The 22,247-nt window shown below is 35.4% G+C and overlaps 1 protein-coding gene across 1 annotated transcript in view; it reads right to left on the reverse strand.

Annotated features, from left to right (window-relative positions):
* shv (DnaJ heat shock protein family member shriveled) overlaps positions 1–22,247 on the reverse strand; it is a 76,004-nt gene that overhangs the window by 53,270 nt on the left and 487 nt on the right. Inside the window, exon 2 of the mRNA XM_090380058.1 lies at positions 8,192–8,348. Coding sequence (XP_090236184.1) covers positions 8,192–8,348 — 157 coding nt within the window. The remainder of the gene's footprint in view (positions 1–8,191; positions 8,349–22,247) is intronic.

Raw genomic sequence — 22,247 nt, forward strand, 5'->3', positions numbered from 1 at the left:
GAAGACACCATAATATCAATATTGTTCCAGTTTCCACTACTGTCCTTCTGGCAAAAGAGCATGGATTCATTGAGTGGAATGTGTTTGGTATAGTAGGAGGTGATTTACCAAGATCAAAGCAAGAGTTAGATGAAAAGCATCATGTTAAAAGTCAGCTTTATCTTTAGATGAGGATGCAACAGAACCATCAGGATGGACAGAAGTTGGGGACAAGAGGTTCAACCAGGCACCAGATTGGCTCGATGACCACTTATAGAAACAAGTTTCCTACTATTAGCCTGTTAAAAACTGAGTCTGGATAGGTTGGTAACTTTTTAATAAATGTTCTGAACTCATGAGTGCAAGAGAAAAATCAAGCTGGCTATTTGGATACAAGCCAACAGAAACATACTATGCTGCAATTTGCTTGTATCCAACTTCCTCTTAACAAAAAATGAGTTTTATTAGATTGCAACGTCAAACTCTCAATCTGATACAATGAATTGATTTTTGAAATTGTTCTGAATCAAAAGGTTTTCATTCCCAATTTCAATTAATAATCTGAAAAATTACTGTAATGTATATTACAGTAGTAATACTGTTATTATTACTTTTTGACACATTAAAACCATATTTGTATTAGTAATCATAATCAGCTGATGTCTAACAGATAATCCAAACAGAAATCCAGAGTAGGCTAATTAGTAGGGTAGTTTGAAAGCATACCATAGTGGTAAATAATCCTATAGCTGTATTAATGTAAAGTGCGTATTTTTTCAGTGAAATGTATTTTTAGTGAGTGAATTTAAACAAAACTTCCTGCTTTTTTCCAAAAAATCTTATGGGAATGAAGCACTCATTTCCAAAAAAAAAACAACAAAAAAAAAAAAACACCTTTTTGGAACCTAGAGGACCATTAACATTGTGTACTTTGATGAGTCACTGTTGAGGAAACTATCTATGGTGAGAAGTTTGTGATTAGGATTGTCTAGTATTCTACTGCTATTTGGTTTATCTGATTGTATTATACATATGGAGGGTTGAGATTCATAGTGGTGTAAGTAGCCTATTCTCATTTTTGAGAACAAGGTGTTTTTTATGTTTGCATTCATAAAAAACTCAAAAAATTTTATTTGATGAATTGTGATACACATGGAGGTTAAAAAAAACTTAAATTTATATGAGCTTAACAATTTTTATAATGTAAAAGCAAAAAATGAAAGTCATCTTTTGACTTTCAATTGATATTAGAACTACAATAGTTAGTACCATATATGCAAAAAAGGCTGAGAAAATACTTGGTGAAAAAAACAAAAAAAAAAAAAGAATTGATGCAGTTCTTATATAAGAGTTATGCCAATTTCTTAAAAATATGTCAATCTACATTTCACCAATTATAGTTGGAGAGCCAGAATAAGAAAGGTAACTTAACACAAATATAGTTTTAATGTGTCACAAAGTAATAAGAATAATGTGAATGAAGTTTTAATTTGCAAAATGAGGTAGATGGCTTGTAAATTCCAGTGATTATTCGTGATCACATTTTTGAAAAGCTCCTTGTCTTTACTAAAAAAAAAAAAAAAAAAAAAAAAATTAAATAAAGGTTGAGAGGTTAGGATGTAATAAGGAATAGAGGATTTCCATCCATACAAGAATAATTGCACTAGCACAATCCAAGCAAACATCAGGATCGGATTTAAAAGAGCAGTCAAACTAAGGAAATGTGGAATAGAATTCAGATAGGTCATACCATTTCTCATTCTTTTAATGCCAAGGTACTCTACTGGAGAAAGACAAGCACCAAATTGTGATCTAAGGGTACCTAGAGGACCATTAACATTGTGTACTTTGACAAGTCATTGTTGAGGAAACTATTTATGGTGAGAAGTTTGTGATTAGGATTGTCTAGTATTCTACTGCTATTTGGTTTATCTGATTGTATTATACATATGGAGGGTTGAGATTCATAGTGGTATAAGTAGTCTATTCTCATTTTTGAGAACAATGTGTTTTGTGTTTGCATTCATAAAACACTCAAAAAATTTTATTTGATGAATTGTGATACATATGGGGGGCTTAGAGGGGAACAGGTATCCTGTGTGTTATCAGACACTCAGCCTAAAACACTGATGGATCCAATATCTCTCTATTACAGAAGATTTAGGAGAAGTCCGGTTGGCCTGCCTCCCTAAAATCCACTCATGCACACCTTCTCGATGGTAAGCCCTGTTACGTCACTTAGGTGGCAACGAACGTGTAGAGTGGTTCTCTTCAAGACACCTGGTCAGCGTGAAGAGGAAAAGACCAAACCCTCCAGCATATGACAGCACAACAATACAAATGGCCCTCAGTCCCCAGCAGCTTTCACTCTCCCTCTTACGGCAGCGAGAGGATCAGAGGGTGCTAAGAATCTCTGGGTACAACCAGGCTGCCATGCACGGAAACTGAACTTGGCCTGTTATAAAGTACGATCACTCATCGGTGAAGACAGAATATTAGAGCTGGAAAAGGAATTAGAAAATGTGAATTGGAATATCATCGGTTTGGCTGAAACAAGAAGAAGAAATGAATCACTTATAAGTTTATCAAGTGGAAATCTGCTGTACACCAATGGAAACAGTGAAAGGAGTGAAGGTGGAGTTGGGTTTCTGGTCCATAAAGATTTAAAAAACAACAACATTTTGGAATTCAAAAGGACATCACCAAGGGTGTCGAGACTAATACTCAAGATTTCTAAAAGGTACAAGAGAAAGATTATAATGATTTATGCACCAACATCGAGCCATGATGATGAAGAGGTTGAAGAAATGTACACAGAAATTGAGTCTTCTAGATGAGCAGAAAACCCACTACACTATTATTATGGGGGACTTCAATGCTAAGGTTGGAAAAAGGCAAAACAGCGCAGAAAGAGGAACTATAGAAAATTTTGGAATTGGGGAAAGAAATAAAAGAGGTGAAAGACTTGTGGAATTTGCAGAATCTCAAAGACTGTCAGTAATGAACACTTTTTTCAAGAAAAGGGTGAACAGAAAGTGGACATGGAAGAATCCAAATGGATTAACAACTAATGAAATCGACTTTATCCTCACTAACAGAAGATATATTGTGAATGCCGTTACCGTCCTGAATAAGGTAAATGTTGGAAGTGATCACAGAATGGTAAGATGTACACTTGATATAGATGTAGGAAAGGAAAGGAAAAAACTGACTCGAGTAAATAATACAAAGGGCTTTGAGATAACAGAGGAGGAGAAAAAGCAGTATGTACTGGAACTTAAGAACAAGTTTGAGCTTCTGCAGACTGCTCAGGACCAAGTTATCGACGAGGAATATTACAACTTTCTGAAAGTGATAAAGCCCAAGAAACCTATAGGGAAACAGAAATCCAAAGAAGAAAAAATTAGTCAAGAAACACTTGTTATGATGAACTGAAGACGACAAATGAAGAGCAAGAAAAACATTGACAGGGAGAAAATTGAGTATACTGAGTTATGCAAAGCCATTAGAAAGAGACTCAGAGAGGACATAAGAAGATTTAACACAAGAAAAGTAGAACAAGCATTAAGGGAAAACAAAGGATTTAAATCAGCAGCCATGAGCAGTAATACAGAAAGACAAATGATACTGAAACTGAAGAATAGCGATGGTGTACTTATAAACAGCAGAGAAGGCATAATTCAAATAGCAGAAGACTACTATAGAGAATTATACAAGGAGTGAGGGAATGATACCAGCAGTGGGGAAGATGGATTGCAAAGTAGCAACACATACGACATACCTGATATTCTTCCTGATGAGGTAGAACATGCATTGAAGAAAATGAAGAATCGGAAAGCCCCGGGGGAAGATGAAGTTACTGTAGAGTTGTTAAAATTGGGAGGAAGAGACATAACACAAAATCTGGCAAGGCTCTTCACAAAGTGCATTAGAAAAGGTGTGATGCCTAAGCAGTGGAATAATGCAATCATAGTTTTGCTGCATAAGAAAGGAGATAAATCAGAAATTGGAAATTATAGACCAATTAGCTTGTTATCCCACATCTACAAGTTGTTCACAAGGGTCATTATTAACAGATTACAAAGAATACTTGATGAGAATCAACCGAAAGAGCAAGCTGGCTTTAGGACAGGATTCTCAACTATGGATCACCTTCACGTAATATCACAGCTAATGGAGAAAGCAAATGAATATAAAACACCATTATGCCTGGCGTTTGTGGATTATGAAAAGGCGTTTGACTCCATACAGCATAAGGCAATGTTTCGGGCACTGGAAAGACAAGGCATAGATACCCCCCATATATTATGATTTTGAAGAAAATATATGAGAGTGCTACCTCCTTTATTAGACTAGACAAAGACAGTAGCAAATTTAAAATCGAGAAAGGAGTTCGACAAGGAGAGACAATATCTCCAAAGCTGTTTACCGCTGCCCTTGAGGAAGCTTTCAGAAGATTAGACTGGTCGCAGAAAGGAGTCAATGTGAACGGAGAGTACCTAAACCATTTACGATTTGCAGATGACATTGTGGTCAAAAGCCACAATCCCAAAGAATTAGAGGAAAATCTTAATCAGTTATGCACAGTTAGTAAGGATTTTGGACTAAAGATGAATATGGCTAAAACAAAAATAATGATGAACAAGTATGCCACAGAAAGGGAAATAATGATTGAAGGAGCAGTAATTGAAAAGGTGGAGTCATATACTTATCTGGGACAAGTTATTAGCTGTAATAATGATAAATGGCTGGAAGTCAAGAGAAGAATAAATTTTGGATGGATAGCATTCAGGAAATATAGTCACATACTGAAGAGCAATATCCCAGTTTGCCTGAAATGTGAAATAATGAATCAATGTATACTCCCCACCATGACTTATGGAAGTGAAACTTGGGCACTCACCAAAAGAATGGAAGAGAAGCTGAGAACTACACAGCGAAGAATGGAACGAATTATATTGTGAATCAGACTGTTAGATAAGAAAAGAAACACATGGATTAGGCAGCAAACTCAAGTAAAGGACATTCTTATCAAAACTAAAGAACTAAAATGGTCTTGGGCAGGACACATAGCTCGAAGACATGATGACAGATGGACTAAGAAAATAACAGAATGGTACCCAAGAGGAGCTAGAAGAAAACCTGGAAGACAAAGGCGGAGATGGATAGATGAAATTCATGAGTTTTTGGGTAGTAAATGGATGGCCAGTGCTCAAAACAGAAGGAACTGGAAAGTTGCTGGAGAGGCCTTCATCCTGCAGTGGATTGAAAATGGCTGATGATGATACACATGGAGGTTAAAAAAACTTAAAAATTTATGAGCTTAACAATTTTTGTTAATATTCAATTTTCGGTCAGCAGTGTTTATATAATTGATTAACCCCATTATGTTTCTAAGTAGTTTACCTGTTTTAAAATGATAAATTACTGTAAGGATATGAATGTGTAATCAAAACTATGATTTCACACAGAAGAGATTTTTACAAATTGCACTAACAAAATTTTAAAAAACCTGAGCGATAGGCACATCGGGAATTTTTTTGTCAAAATAGTTAAGATTGACTTAGTTGTTGCAGAATGATCATAAAAAAGCTAAGCTGAACATAATAAATTTAATTATAATGTAAAAGATGGTCACAGAATTAAAAAAAAAAATTAGTTGCTTTTTTGTTGATGTTCTCATTTTTTAAAAAAAAGGAATTAAAGTCATCATCACTAATTTGATAATCATAAAACACTGTCACCACAAACAAACTATGTTTATGCTTCATCTTCTTCTTGATCATAGTCAGATAAGTGACCTAGATCATCAACTTTTTTTGAGCTTCTAATATCTTTAAAGAAGGCCATTGTATTTTCAACCAGTTTACATTTTCGCCTTCAACATTCTTCTTCCATTTTGTTATGCCTTTTTCAAGAGCCTCTGTTTTCAAAAAAGTAATCTTGCTGCATCTTTACAGCCATAAACCTGTTGTGTCTTCTGGCAGACTTCATAGTATTATATCATCCATCCAGAATAGATAACCTTGTTTTTTTTCCAGCTTGCTCAATCAGCCCAAAGTCTGAGTCATTTGGAAGGTAAGAGTGGCCAGAAACCATGAATTCTATGACTTCAACTGAAGTTTCTTGAATCAATTTCATTAACAAGAATACCTTGATGTTCTGATTTTGGCCAGTGCATGTGTCGCTGTATATCACCACATGCTTTTTTTTTTTTTTTTTTTATTTAACTTAATATGCTTAGTCAGGCAAGAAGCAATCTTTTGAGAACCTCTATATGCAATGGTCTCATCCCAAACATACATGTAACCAAGGTTATTTCTGACATCATGCAAACCTAAATTATAGCAGTACATATTGCATCTATAGTAGACCTCAGAAACAGTTAATTTTGAGAATGGCAGGGCTTTTTGTAAATCTATCGTGATTGTATAGATGTCAGGTTTTCCTTGAGCCTTTTTCCCATCAGCCCTTTAGTTGATTTCTTGCATTCTCTGCTTCTGCCAAATGCAAAACATGTTGCCCCTCCAAATCACCTGTCTTTTCTTTGTCCTTTTCTACATCAATCAACTGTTTATAGTTGCCACAGGTCTTGGAAGTGTTCTTTCGAGGAAAGTGAAAATGTAAATTAAATTCTGTGTTGAAGACATAGCTATAGTAATACTCTTTAAGAGGTGCAGTCTCTCTTCTTTGCTCACACCATTCACAATAAAGCGCATATATTTTTCTTTCGTTCAAGTCAGGGCTAAGGAACTTCCTGTTCGGATTATCTTTTCGAGTATAATGACTTTGAAATGCTGGGAAAATATTAATGTGATCCTTAAGTAACTGTTTTGTTTGTCAGTTATCTTTTGTGCCGCTACATGCTTACCCCTTAAATCTTCTCCTGCAGACTTCCCCTTCCTTACTTTTTCTAAAGCTCTTGTCACCCTTCCATCAGATACAACAAAGGTGTCGAGAAAGAAATTTTTACAAACACATACTGTGGTATTTTCTTTTTGAATGCAAGACAGATTTGTACATTGCTTTCCTCCCTAACTGCCATTCCGAGGTTGCCTTTGCTTTATGGGTTCATGATGCACAAGACTGCATAAATATGCGTTCTGTCGAGAAAAATCTATTATAAAATTATCACATTGCTTTCTCCTTTCCTCTTCTGTTAAGGACTCTATGCATATTTTTTTTTACAACCACAATCTAAGTTTTCAAACTGCTTACACTCGACTTGGGTTCCTTTGGAGTTCACATATGCCTGACCTGAATTGCAAAGTCTTCTGGCTACAGCTATTTTTGACTCTTTCCTTTTACGTTTTCTAGGTATGAAGGAAGTTTCATGGCATGCTTCTACTTGGTTGGCCTCTTGACATGTTCCCTTTCAAGATTAACTCAAAAGACAACTTAAAATCCTCCATTTATTGAGATTAACTTAAAAGATATCTTGCTACCTGAAAACGTGAAATAAGAAATATGAAAAGTCATCTTACAAAAATACAAACTTGAAACATAATCTCTATCATACAAGTTGTTTAGGAATAGACTGGCATAAATCAGACTTACTTCACTATGATTCTAGACGTTTTGCTCATATTGTTAACTAATCAAAATAAGTGCTAACATATCTTGGTTAGAACTGCAACTTTGACTTACTTTGCTATGAAACTAAACAGTGGACACCAAGAGAAGGTGGGAAATATGAACAGCTCATATATATAAAATGACTAACTTACACCACTCCACTATGATTCTCAACACTCCATATGTTATAATTCATTTAGTTTATTTACTGTGATTTTATATTATTTTACTATTGATGTTTAAAATTTTTTTATCCGAAAGGAAAGAGGACGGAAATAATTGAGGTTTTCAATACATAACAATCTTACAAGCTTGACTAGATAATAACAAATGTAAATCTTAGAAGAATGCAAAGATGAAGAATGTTAAAACTGAGATTTCTAGAATATAAAATAATTGAAATTTTGAACCAAGATTTAGTAAAACAGAAGAATGAGCTTTAAATGTGCAAAAAGCAAAAAATAATGTTAGACAATGGAACATTTCATCTGATGTATTATACTTAAGATTTAGAACAAAGTGTTGCAAATAAAAAAATATTTTCACTCCTGTCCCATATAAAATATTTAATTACATTTCTATGTTTATAATCCTTATGTGTTTATGAACTTGCCTTTCTATATCCAGAAATTCTTACCTCATATGCAGCACCTAAATCTTGAAATTTTTCTTGAGCCTTTGGATCGTCCTTGTTTTTGTCAGGGTGCAATTCTTTTGCCAATTTCCTGTAAGCTTTCTTTATCTGATTTAGAGTTGCTGAACGAGGAACCCCCAAAATAGCATAGAAATCTCTCCTTCAGAAAAATAAATTTATAATAAAATAAGATTCAATAATTTCTATATATATATAACTATCAGTTTTCATATATACAGTATATAAAACACCATTAGTTTAACTGCCCAAATGCAATGTCGACAAGTTAGTTAATGTACATAGTCATTACATTTCAGACATCAGTAAGTAGTAATAATTCACAATTTATTTAAAAAAAAAAGCACAAGGGAACAAACAATATTAGCATTAGCAGAGGCATATGATGCAAGAAAGCAAGCTTATGCAGCATCAGCAAAAAAAAAAAAAAAAACACTACTATTTCACTGTTAGTTCGAAATACCTGTCCAGCTGAGCTTTAAATTTATTTAGGTTATCAACTTCCACAAGGGATGGAAGTCTGTTCCACCAACCAACTACCCGCTGGCTAAAAGCAAATTTCCGCACATCTATCCTACATCTGTCTTTCCTCAATTTGAATTTATGCCCTCTCAGGTGATTATTCTGAGCAAGAGGAAGAATCCAATCGGCATTGAGCATGCTCAAACCATTCAAGGCTTTATACGCCTCTATCAGATCACCTCGCCACTGCCTAGTCTCCAGACACTGTAATTTGCAAAACTTAAGCCTTTGTTCCATTCACTAATCTTGTTGCCCTTTTCTGTACTCGTTCCAGCAGCTCTATATCCTTCTTGAAATGAGGCCTCCAGACCTGTATACAGTACTGAAGGTGTGGCGTGACCATTGCCTTATACAAGGGGATAATCACCTCCTTATCCCTTCTGGAAAAATTCCTGGATATCATTGACAAGACACCATGAGCTACTCTTGCAGACCATCTGCACTGCTCAGAGAACATCATATCTGCCTCCACAATTACCCACAGGGCCTTGTCATTCTCTATCGCTGTCAGTGTAGTACCACAGTTGATAAATTGCTCTGGGGTTACTGTTTCCCATATATAGTACTTTACATTTGTCAATGTTAAACTTCATTTGCCACCTCTCAGTCCATCTGCTCAACCTCTCCAGATCCTGTTGCAGCAGCATAGCGTCAGTAGTGTCCTTAACAACCCTGCCGACCTTTGTATTGTCTGCAAACTTGGACATCAAGCTTGATATATCATTTATAAATACAAAAAACAACAATGGACCCAACACTGAACCCTGAGGAACTCCACTAATAACATTAATCCACGATGAGCAGTGTCCATTGATTACCACTCTGTCTTCTCCCCCTCAACTATTCCTTTATCCATAGCAGCAATTTGCCTCCAATGCCATACTGCTCCAATTTGTGCAGCAGTGTTCCATATGCAACAGTATCAAAAGCCTTTCTAAGATCCATATATATAATATCAAAGTTATTCCCTGCATCCAGTTTTTTTGTGACTGCATCATAGTATCCAATCAAATTGGATAGGCAAACTTCCCCTTAACAAAACCATGCTGTGTCCAAGCTATAACTGCAGTCTTGTCTAGATGACCCTGCAGTGCTTATTTAACCAATGCCTCCATTAATTTTCTTGGAACAGAAGTTAAACTGACAGGTCTATAATTACTTGTGTCAGCCTTTGATGTTCTTTGTGAATTGGGGTCACATTTGCACATTTCCAGTCTATGGGTACCTCCCCTGAGTCCAAAGAAGCTATCATAATTATGGCTAAGGGTTTGCTTACTTCCTTTGCTGCCTCCTTTAATATAACTGGATAGATCCCATCCACCCCGGGTGCCTTTTTTATTTTTATCCTCAACAATTTCCTCTCAGTTATTACAAAATTATCTAGCTCACTGCCAGAGTTTACTTCACCTCTGGCATTCCCCTTCCTGAATAACTCCTCATGTGTGAATGTCGATGCAAAATATTCATTTAGTTTGTTAGCTACCTGAGCAGGATCATCAACTTTTGAACCATCAATATCCAGTGGACCAATCAGATTCATCCTTTTCCTTCTAGAGTTTACATAGGTAAAGAACTCTTTTCTGTTTTTCTTTGCATCCTTTGCCAAGGATTTCTCAATCTGCCTTTGCTTGCCTAATCTCCTTTGTGACTTGGTTACAGACCAGCTTATATCTATTATAGGCTTCCATGTCACCCATTAATTTATATGTATCCCATGCATTTTTCTTCTCTGCCATATGTCTCATTAGTTCACCTGACATCCATTTAGGCCTAAACCTTGAACAATATTTCTTAGTTGGTATGTAAAGCCTAGTAGCTTCCAAGACAAGTTCTTTGAATGCTTCCCATTTTGAATTTGCTGTTGGTAACATCATCAGTTGGTCCCACTGTATAGAATTTAAATACTGTCTCAGACCATCATAGTCGTCTTTATGAAAGCAAAAACCCTTCCCTTTACCCCTGATGGTAGTTACCTCTGAGTAAATCCCACTTCAGCATGCCATGATCACTGCCACCTAGCGGTTCCTTTATCTGCAGATTCTTAATGCATGAAGAATCACTACTGATAATCAGATCAAGAGTATTACTCCCTCTAGTTGCCTCCCAAACATGCTGATGTAGAAAACAATCATCCATCCACAAAAGTCTTGCTAGTGTGTGAGTGACCAACCCACAAATTCCAGTCAATATCTGGGAAATTAAAATCTCCCATTATGAGACTCTCCGATTTACTGGCCCACTATTTCCCTGTACAGTTTCTTATTATACTCCTCAGAGTCATTAGGCCTATAGCACACTCCTACTCTCAATTTTGATCTCCCAATGCTTATGTCAACACCAAACTGACTTGACACCGCACTGTCTAGCGATGTCGACTGGCTTCACTTCCTTGGATTTTATGTTTCCTAACTAATAGCATAACCCCTCCCTTCCTGTCTGTCTATCCTTTCTGTACACATTGTACTCCCCAAATTCCAGTTCTGCATTCCTTATATCTGTGTGACACCATGTCTCTGATATCCCAACAATATGAGCAATACCTCAAATTCATCAAATTTATTTACCAAACTCCTAGCATTGGTGTACACGCAAGTATACATGCAGCTGTTCCTATTCTTAGCTACCCTAACACAACCCATGTGTTTACTTTTACCGCAATGACTCCCAGCAGTCTCTGAAATATCCTGCATCTTGTTTTCCAGGCTGCTGCTCATTCAAATAGAAGCAGTGCAAGAATCACTTTCATCTCTGCCAGTGGCTACTGTTAATCTATTAGTCCTTGTATTCCCCCAAGCTAGCAGTTTTCCGACCCACCTAACACTGCCTCAATAGCATCAGCAAATATTCTTGCACCCTTTCTATTTAAGTGTATCCCATCCCTGTAGAAGCAGTCTCTCCTGTTAACAAGTACAGACCAGGCTGAAAAAAAAATTCTACCCCTTGAGCCTTGCACAATCTTTCCAGGGCCGAATTGATCGACAAGGTTCTCATCATATACTCCCTCCTATCATGTCTGGGCAGAATTGCAGTCACTTTCAAATTCAACCCTAATTCACGGCTTTTTTTCAACAGTGTTAAGTAATTCCGCCAGTCTCCTACTCGATATCATTAGTGCCAACGTGCACAACTATATCACCCTTTGTGCCCTTAAAAGATGATATCTGCTCTACAACATCATCAACCTTTGACCCTGGCAGACATACCCTGGTCCTGTTCCACCTATCCTTTTTACAAAGCATGTTCCCTGTTTCCCTGACAATAGAGTCACCAACAACTACTAGTTCCTGTGGGACCAGCACATTCTGCTTTGGGGGTTGCCACTGTGTTGCGTGATGACCAAGTGCAAACTCTGGCATTGATGTGGGTAGCTGAGAGCTTGATGGGCCTTCAATTTAGATGCTTCGAGGGCATCCACCCTGTCCCTCAAGCTCTCATATAGATCCATAACAATGCTGAGTTGTCGCCAGATTTCCTTACATCGTGCACACATAAAGACATCCCCCATGGCAATATCCAGTGCTTCAGTTACAACATATGGCATATGGATAGCCAGTGTGATATGTACAAAAAAAAATAGCAGCCAGATTTATATCAGTCTAATTTAATGAAATTTGGAGACAAAGGCCCAACAAATATCATTCTAATATAAAATTTAATGAAAATCCATTCACTGGGAGTAGAGTTATTAAATTCAGCAGGCAGACAAAGATATAACAATTGTCAGATTTCTATTGGTCTGATTTTAAAGAAATTTCAGTTAGCTCAAAAAAATCCTTTCAAAGGCCAAGATATAAAATTTCACGAAAATCCATCTATTAGGAGCAAAAATTGTTACATGTAGGTTGGTTGGTTGATTTAGAGATTTCTTAGGCACATCGGCAACTATGGCCATAGTGCACCATGTTACATGTAGATGGACATGGTAAAGATAATAGGCATGTTACACATATATGCTAACACACCTAAAAATGTACACATCTGAAGTATTTACAATATAATTTTTTTCCCATAAGAATTTGAAGTAGGAAAATATTTTCATTTTTTAAAAATTTTCTAATGTGAAAGATTTCACATTACCCTAAAAAGAGCAGGTAGGAGGTATGTGGAAACATGGACTGAAGCCACAGTAAGTTTAATTTATAGTAGTGCATTATCTTTTGGCTAACTACAAAAACTCAATGATATTTGTTGTGAAAAATAATTGTTTTCCTATTTAATTAGTGAATTGACTAACAATTCTTTTTTTTTCTGGAGACACTGACAGTTAAGAAAAAAATATATATAATAATAATTTCAAATAGAAATCTCTAAAGAGAAACAACAAAATCTTTTGTTATTATCCTAAAACACAGTATGTCATCCACAGTTAGTTTTATTTCTTATTTTACTTTTACTGCCCAAGAGTACCTGAACAGTAAAACTGTCCAACTAAGAACTTGAACAAGCATTTTTGGTTTTTAATACAGTATTAATCAAATAAATATTTAAACATGTAATATGAGGTCAAATTCAATTAAGATAATACTTTATATTAAAACATATTGCAAAGGAAAATTACCAATATTTAAAAACAGAGGGGTAAAAAAAGGATCATCCTACATTATTCTTTACTTCTCTGCTTATAGGTTTTCGATGTTTGGTCAAATTGGAAAAACTCTGGGTGGAAAATATCTAATCAATCATCACTTCCCAGTGAAAATAAACAAAATGTTTTTGAGTGATGGAAGAATTAAATGAATTTAAGATTCATATGAAACAGGAGTATAAACTGGCAGCATATATGTGGCTTTCAGCTATTTATGTTTTGAAGGCCAAGTGTTGCCAACTTTTACAGCTGCATAGTGTGAAACCCATATGAAAATAACAGTGATACTAGGAGAGAATTTTTAAAATATTAAATAAAATTCAAAAATTGAATCTCTATTAAATAATTAATAAGGACATGTGGGTGTTTACAATATGATAAAATAATTAATGATAATATGACCAATATGTTAAAATAATTAATGATTTTTCCATAATGTCATAATGGTGTAAACAAGTTAGTTAATTCTGGTTCTTTGAGAGTTGTTTTGCAGCCCATGGGCACATCTGAATGTGCCAGCTCTTGACAAGAAGGCATGTGGAAAACACTACTAGCATATCATGAAGTCTTACACTCACTCCAATTCTCCTGTTTTCTTGCAATCATATGAAATTACATCCTACAGTTTGTTGACAAAGTTCCATCTCAGTGCACCTTTCTGAGAATGGCATACATATGACGTGCTTCTATTACCTCCACTGGGTTTATGCAAGCCATATCACACATCCACATATAGCCCATCAAAGGAGGCTATACAAGCACGCCAGGCAAATTATATGTAGTGATTTATCATTCACGAGCATACAAACATGTAACTAATGGGTCACTATATTCAAACTCCAAACTGAGTCCACAATCACACCGTTGGTGACAAACAAGTACACATGACGGAAAGGATGACAAATAGAAAGTAGTTCTGAGATGGGGTTGCATTCACCTGCTTGTAGACGCACACACTACATCCATTCTAGTCATCCAAACCATTGCCTGTGCCCTCAACAGTAGTATTATCATGTACAATGGGCACCTATTCTGCCAGGTATGTGGCAGGCACAGTTATTGGTTCAAGTTAATACAGTCATTACTAATCTTGTAACATAAAAATGATAAAAAGGAGCACACCACATTGCATTGTAACATTAAATTTAACACAATTTTCAAAATATAGAGATGTTATATATATACAAATGTTTCACAACACTGAGCCCTCCTCATCTGTGGAGAAACATTAATCAGAACAAAAAAAAAAAAAAAAAAAAAAAATAATAGGTTAAGTTACTATATACATTGTTTTTACTTATTTTATTTATTAAACTATCCTATACTGTTTAATATATTAACTTTCAACATTTTCATTATGTACTGGAATGGAAAACAAAAATCCACACAACTTCAATTTCTCTTGAAATACAAATTTCGAAAAAACAACCACTACCAATCATAAGATTTATTAAGTTAATCATCATTCCTCTCTTTCAGCTATTCTAAAAAATTAAATTTTAGAAAAGAAAACTAAATAAAGTTTTGTCAATTCAAATTTTTATCTATTTTTTCATATAGTTGGTACTTCTTCCCAAACTGGTATATATATATATTTTTTTTTTTAAAAATATCATCCATTCCATAAATGAAAGGATCCACAGTCCATTTTTATTGGTATGCACAAGTCATTTTATAAATATCAAAGATGCCATCTTTAAATGATGTTAAAGATGACATATTTGGTACAATTATTCTTCCTTAATATTTTAAATGATTGCGGAATCAGTTAAAATTTTGGAAGCACTTAGGGGAAAAAAACTGTTCTTCAATGTGCCATTTCAGCATTAACTATCTGATGATATTTAGAATTGTAACATTCCTTCAGTTATATCAATAGACCAATGCAAAGTACACTACTCAATGATGCACAGTCCCATCATACAGGATGCAACTCTCCCACCCTACAGTAATAAAACTAAAATTTTTACCTAAGTTCCAAATTAATTTTACAAATTTGTATATGGAATTCCTCTTTTCAAACCACAGGAGGACATAATGCAGGCTGGTTCAGTGGAAGTACTAAAAATCTGGATGTGCTGGAGAGGAGAGGGAGAGAAGAGATATATGCACATTTGTTATCCCCATGAAGTTGTATTTGGTATATCTGGTTTGAGATTGAAAATGAATTAGTATTACGTATTAAAACAGTAAAAATGGTATGTGATTCAAAGAATCAAACTAATTCTGTATCTGCTGAGAAAAAAAAAATTACTTCTACTGTCAAAAAGTGCCTATCTCTCTTCCAATTTCTCTTCAATCTTTGCCACCATTGCAAGAAACTTATTTCATCTTTCAACCTATGTGCCCAAAGTGAAGTTTACCTTTGGGCAGCATAGTAAAATGAATTTCAAATAGGTTGAAATTCACTTTACTAATCTTCCTCAGGACCTTATACACTTCAATCAAATCCCCCACCCTAAGGTGCTTAGCTACTAAGCTCAGCAGCCCATATCTTCTGGGCTGTTCCTCATAGGAACAGTTCAGAAGATATCTGCAGAGACCTAAACAATTCAAGCAAATGAGATGATAAAAATTACTAGGTAAAACATTGTTTAAAATTTCAGATCAGGGCAAAACATTGAAAATCTTAATGCCCTATGCTATATATAACTTACTTCAGCAGGTAAACGGTAACTAAAATTAAATTAACATATTAATCATTAAAAACTGTATAATAAAGGATTACCAACTATCATTCTTACTAATTGACTAGTGGCCATCACTAAAAAAAAAAAAAAAATCCAATATAGCCCTAATGGATGCAAACAGAGCTTTGGTCTTGGTATCCTATGAGTTTTTTTTAAAATTGCATTTCATTTACTGTATTTATTAAATTTTTGTTGACTGAATTTAATTCTTTATTTCTGTCCCCCATTCCTCCACAACCCATTCATGTTAAAATACTCTAAAAGCCTATTCATATGGCAAACATTAGAAAAGGGCTTTTAAAAATACATGCACCAGTGCCCATGACTTCCCAAATGCCATATTGTTTAACACCTTCACTGCTGGCTTGACCTACGACCTTCACGAACCAAATTCAAAAATTATAGGATTGATCAATCTGGAATGGGAAGGACACAGACATTTATGGGCTTTTTTTCTCGCTATGGCTAAATTAGTCAGCTGCTGGCAAAGGTGGTTTGACGAAACAAAATCTAGTTTTCTTCTGTAAAATTGGAAGAAAATGGTTCTTAAAGTCAGGTAGTTTTTTCACCTAAGTGAATTAGAAACCCTACAACACACATGTGCATCAAGTTGGAGTTGATTGTTCCTAACTTACTGCAAAATACTGCAATGCTCATACCATAAACAACACAAGGAAGAAAGGATCTTATGTAGAAAATTTTGTAATCAGATTGCGATTTTTTACCTTGTGCTAAAAAAATTGATAAACATCCCCCCCCTCCCACCAAACACACACACACAGAAATTGGATTGATGAGTTGCTATCTGTTGCTTTTTAATACTCTTTTCAGTGCTACAATGTATTTTGCAATCTTGGACTGTTTAAAAATTTTATTTTTGAGAAAAGGCTAGAACATTACAAAATGGTTTGGAAATTAATTACTTCAAGTTGCTATGCTAGATGAATCAAATTCCTTACTAGAAACAGCCTAGCATTTTGCAGAAAACATACTGTGCTTATTATCAAGCAATCCAAAACCTTAGAATGACATGTAAGCAACAGAAGTATCTGAAGTTTTCAATTGACTGAAAACAGAATTCACAAAAAAAAAAGCCATTTTTTTCCCCCACACAAATAATTTGCCAAACAGAATGCATGAAATGTTTTCACCATTAACAAAGAGTTCCTGAAAGATGGTCCTTGAGGTTGTCACAGACATTCTCTCAGATGTGCTAGACAAGCTGTACTTGCTACCTGGGAATCTAAGATGCTGATGGAACTGTTATTCGGGTGACATTCAAGTCAAGTGGACCAATTTTGGCAAAGTTCGGACGGTCTGTGACAGCCAAATCCTCTGCTTGCACCTTCACAATGGTGGGACTGTTAGGCGACGTAATAAAATACATACATATTTTATTACGTAATAAAATATTGCTAATGCTTTTGCTTCTATTGTAAGCAAACTCGTTTTTTGTTTGATTTTCTATCCAAACAGATGACAGCAGTTCCATCTCTTCCAATTCTTTGTGTCTTGATCTAATGGATTTTAATTACACTTTGAGTTGTTCCTGCTATGAAAGTTGTTTTTATGCATCTTTCTAATTCTCGGCTTGCCTCATTTAGGCCTGTAGCAGGTGCAATATCACATGGTCTTTCATTTCACTCAAAGCGTTTCACAATTTCATATTTTTTCTCTATCGACAGAGGCGGATCGGCCATAAGACTTACCGGGAAAACCCCGGTGGGCCGGTGTGATTTTGGCCATAAACGCTAGTATGAGGCCACTACAAATTTTCCTCGGGTAAGAATTTTTGACTCAGTCCGCCTCTGTTTATCGATATTGCTTTTCTTTTTCTCTCTGAATCTGCAGTGTCTTCACCAAGATGCTTCCTTTTCACACCTTTTAAGTATTTTACTCATTTTTAGGGAATAAAGCACAATTACAAAATGAGGAGGCACGCTTGATACACATAAACAAAGCTGCATGCGTGTACTAAAACACATTTCTGGGGGTTTCTACCATAAAACAATAAAAACAATTTCCAGTTGCGTTTCTGCCAGTGGAATCTGTTATAAACTGGTAGTAAAATCAATCTAATTGAATTTGCGATAATACCGATAGCTGGAACTGTGTGGGTTTTTACCTTATTATGGTGAAATGTGTTTCCCCTTCACTGATATAAAAAAACAAATATATTTTCAGATCTTCTCTTCATTCATATCGTGTTGCGTTCAGTTGGGGTGATTCTGCGTTCGACTGCCATTTCTTGTAAACACAAAGGCAAATCGTGCATAAGCGAATTCAATTCGTGTTATATACAATATCATTCCCCTATTTATAAATCGTGTAGTGCAAACACGTGTTATACGAAGACTAACTGAACTTGTTCATCATTACTTTTGTTTTAGCCATATTCATCTTTAGTCCAAAATGCTTACTAAATGTGCATAACTGATTAAAATTTTTCTCTAATTCTTTGGGATCGTGGCTTATGACCACAATGTCATCTGCAAATCGTAAATGGTTTTTGATACTTTCCATTCACATTGACTCCTTTCTGCGACCGGTCTAATCTTCTGAAAGCATCCTCAAGGGCAGCAGTAAACAGCTTTGGAGATAATTGTCTCCTTGTTGAACTCCTTTCTCGATTTTAAATTTCCAACTGTCTTTGTCTAGTCTAATAAAGGAGGTAGCGTTCTCATATATTTTCTTCAAAATCATAATATATGGAGTATCTATGCCTTGTCTTTAGCCTTATGCTGTATGGAGTCAAATGCCTTTTCATAATCAACAAATGCCAAGCATAATGGTGTTTTATATTCATTTGCTTTCTCCATTAGCTGTGATATTACGTGAAGATGATCCATAGTTGAGAATCCTGTCCTAAAGCCAGATTGCTCTTTTGCTTGATTCTCATCAAGTATTCTTTCTAATCTGTCAGTAATGACCCTTGTGAACAACTTGTAGATGTGGGATAACAAGCTAATTGGTTTATAATTTCCAATTTCTGAAATATCTCCTTTCTTATGCAGCAAAACTATGCAAAAGGTCACGGATCAAGCCTGCAGGAGTCAATTTATTTCTCCTTTTCTCTTTCTGTGGTCTTCCTGAGGACTGGAGCATGTTTTATTCTTCAGTCAGCACTAGCTTCAGATCTAGTACCTGATGTCTGCTGCATGCACTTTCTTGTGCAGTGAGGGATTTAACAATCTTGCTGATGCCAGTGGCATTTGTGGCAGCATGGAATTTCTCTTCTTTCCTATTTTTCTTCTATCCTATTAGGAGTGAGAACAAGCTGTACAAGTCTGTGTGTGGGACAGGATTTCTGGAATACTTCCTTTGGGATTGGTATATCCAATACTTTTTTTTAATTGCAGTGGCCCACTTTTTTGAGGCATGAAAGGGAACCAGAAAGTTACTCTCATGATGTTTACTCTTTCATTGTTGTTAAATGCCTAGTGACAACATTACACTACACAAACCACACATTTCATGAGTGGCTTATGGGTCTATGTTTCACCACAGGTTAACATAACAGAATTGTCGAACATAATAGTTGAACTCCTACTCAGGTGCTAGCTTTGTACATATCTAAGCTACCCTAGCTTAGACACATACAAAAAATAAATATATAAATAAAAATAATATAACAAACTATAATACGATAAAGAGCATTTAACAATGTGTCTGGAACATGGACAGAAAGCTTCAAAACCTGCACTGCACTGTTCATCATCTCAAAGAAGACATCACAGTTGCCAAATTTTGAAAAATAGCATATCAGTGGGCTTTTCATAGCTAGAATATCCTACAGAGAAGTAGCATATCACTTATAGCATACTCTCAGCATCATGCAACAAGTAAGAGGCCAGCATCAAGCCAGTCTGAACCTGTTTGCAATGTCTGCAAGGCAAGACAAAAGTCTATGGCATATAAACTAAGATATTCTACAACTGTACCACCGTTAACAGACCAATGGCAACAAATAATCAAAATGCTCATTTGACAATAATGAACAGAATTATCTCTTCCTTGAGAGCACACTGCCACATGCTGCAATCATATTTGACTGATATATGCAGTATTAGAGTAGACTGGAATATTTGGTAATAGTAGGTATCATATTAAACAATGAATGCAGGTTCAAACACAATTTAAACATTATCACTGGTAAAGGATAGTGAATGCTTATAAATTATTAATTAAATGCTTATACATTATCACTGTCTATATGCAATGCACTGGAATCAGTCATTTTAAATTTTTCTGTCAAAACTGTTACATTTAAGTCATCTACATTATTGGAATTTTAGGGTAATCCCACTGGGACTAACAAGATAAATGGATTATGATGTAAAACGTCCAAATTTGTGACATACAATAAGAAATGCATGAGGATGATCAAAAATATTGCAAATATATATGGGGAGCAATTATTCAAAGCCCAAAAAATATCTGCAAAACGACTGTGGAAACAGCTGGGTTTTAAATAAACATCCACTTTAAACATGCCTTAAAATGGATTCCTTACAAAATACAAAAGCTACAATCCCATCAACATTCACAAAGAAAGGCAATTCATTTCATCAATATTTTAGAAAACATAAGTGGCTCATTCTATATGGTTCACTGAAAAAGCACTTTCACCTTAGCAGATATCCCAATAAACAAAATATACATGTACAGGGCAATGATAACACTGAAGTAGTCATGGAAATTGGCTTTCTGAAATTGCATGATGTGGTGCAAAATTTCATTAGCTGGAACCATTGGACCAGTCCTCCTAGGTGACAATGAACACTCCCCTCCCCCAAAATTCCTTCAAGACACAGAAATGAGCACAAACCAAACCTTTTCCCACAAAATGAGGAAAGACCAAAAAGCAAATGTGGTTCTTCATTTCCTGAGAGAACATTTAAATGAGAGAATTGTCTCTGACATGTTGGATGACGTCAGAATGATACTACTTGCAGATATATAAACTTTACTGCAGATAAAATCTGCATATAAAACATATTGCAGATAAAATCCTGTGATTATGGGGATTCCTGAAGGTCAATTGTATATATAATCCCCCATACCATTGATCAACTGAAATTCATTTCATTCATTCATTCATCACAGCTGCTGCAGCAGAAGGCATCTTTGGAGAAGCACTGGCTACAGTTATCATCAAATTCAATTGATGCCTGCAAATGGTCTTGGTTTATAAGGATTATATACTGAAGTTTTTGTTTGAATAATACACTCATGTCTTACTTGTTTAATGACATGAAATTCAAATACTGACACAACATATAAAAAATAGGGGCATTCAAATATATGTCCTTCATACATATCCTTCAAGTTAACCTAAAAATATCAATAGTTCAAGTGTCCACATACTTTCTTATCTGCAAAAAAAGGCTTCAACTCAAAAATCTTAATTTTTAGGTTTTATAACACATTAATTGCAAAAGGGTCATATATTTTTTTTATGAAGAAAAGTGTCATAAGTAAAACTGGTTAACTCCAGATTATGGATACACCACCGGAGGAAGTGGCTTCTTTTGTTTGAATCCATCCCACATTACTGGCGTAAAGTAATCAAGCTTTTTTCACTAGCCAAAAATGAAAGTCTATTAAAAACCTACATTTCTTTTGCTTGAATCCGTCCTGAATTTGGCCATAGCCACAAGGTGAATCCATAATCCGGAGTTCAACCAAATGTTAATAACGGGCAGCACAGAGCAGCAACTTTAATTCTGACAAACTTTTTTTGTCTAGCACCCAAACTATGATGTTGTTTGTTTGTTATTTGGTTTTTAGGAGCATTAGCAACTAAGGCCATATTGCTCCGGGCATATGCGGTGGTCATTCCCTGCCCTTTCCGCATCCTCCGTATTTGGTGGTCACGGGCTCGAACCCCGGTCTAATCAAGAAGCGTGTGCTACGCACTGCCGCTCCTGACCACCTGGCTACGGAGGCGCCCCAAACTATGAATGCCTTACTCTTTACTCATATTTATGTCATTAGTTAGAGGTACATAGTATAGTCAACATTCTTATAGATCTGCAGTGCATCAATATAAAACGTCATTTATGAACAAAACAATTTCTGAAGAAAGCAGTTGTCTCTTTTCTTGCAGATAAGCGATATGTAAATTTATATGCAACATTCTCTAGACCCCACCACATTTTTTTGGGAAATTGCACATAAAATTCAGTTAAATTCATTTCATTCATTCAAAATTTATTTCGGCTCGCATTCTTAATACTTCAAT

This window comes from Mastigoproctus giganteus, chromosome 8 (assembly GCF_048544385.1).
Source record: "Mastigoproctus giganteus isolate SK-2022 chromosome 8, ASM4854438v1, whole genome shotgun sequence".
Classification (NCBI taxonomy): Eukaryota; Metazoa; Arthropoda; class Arachnida; order Uropygi; family Thelyphonidae; genus Mastigoproctus; species Mastigoproctus giganteus.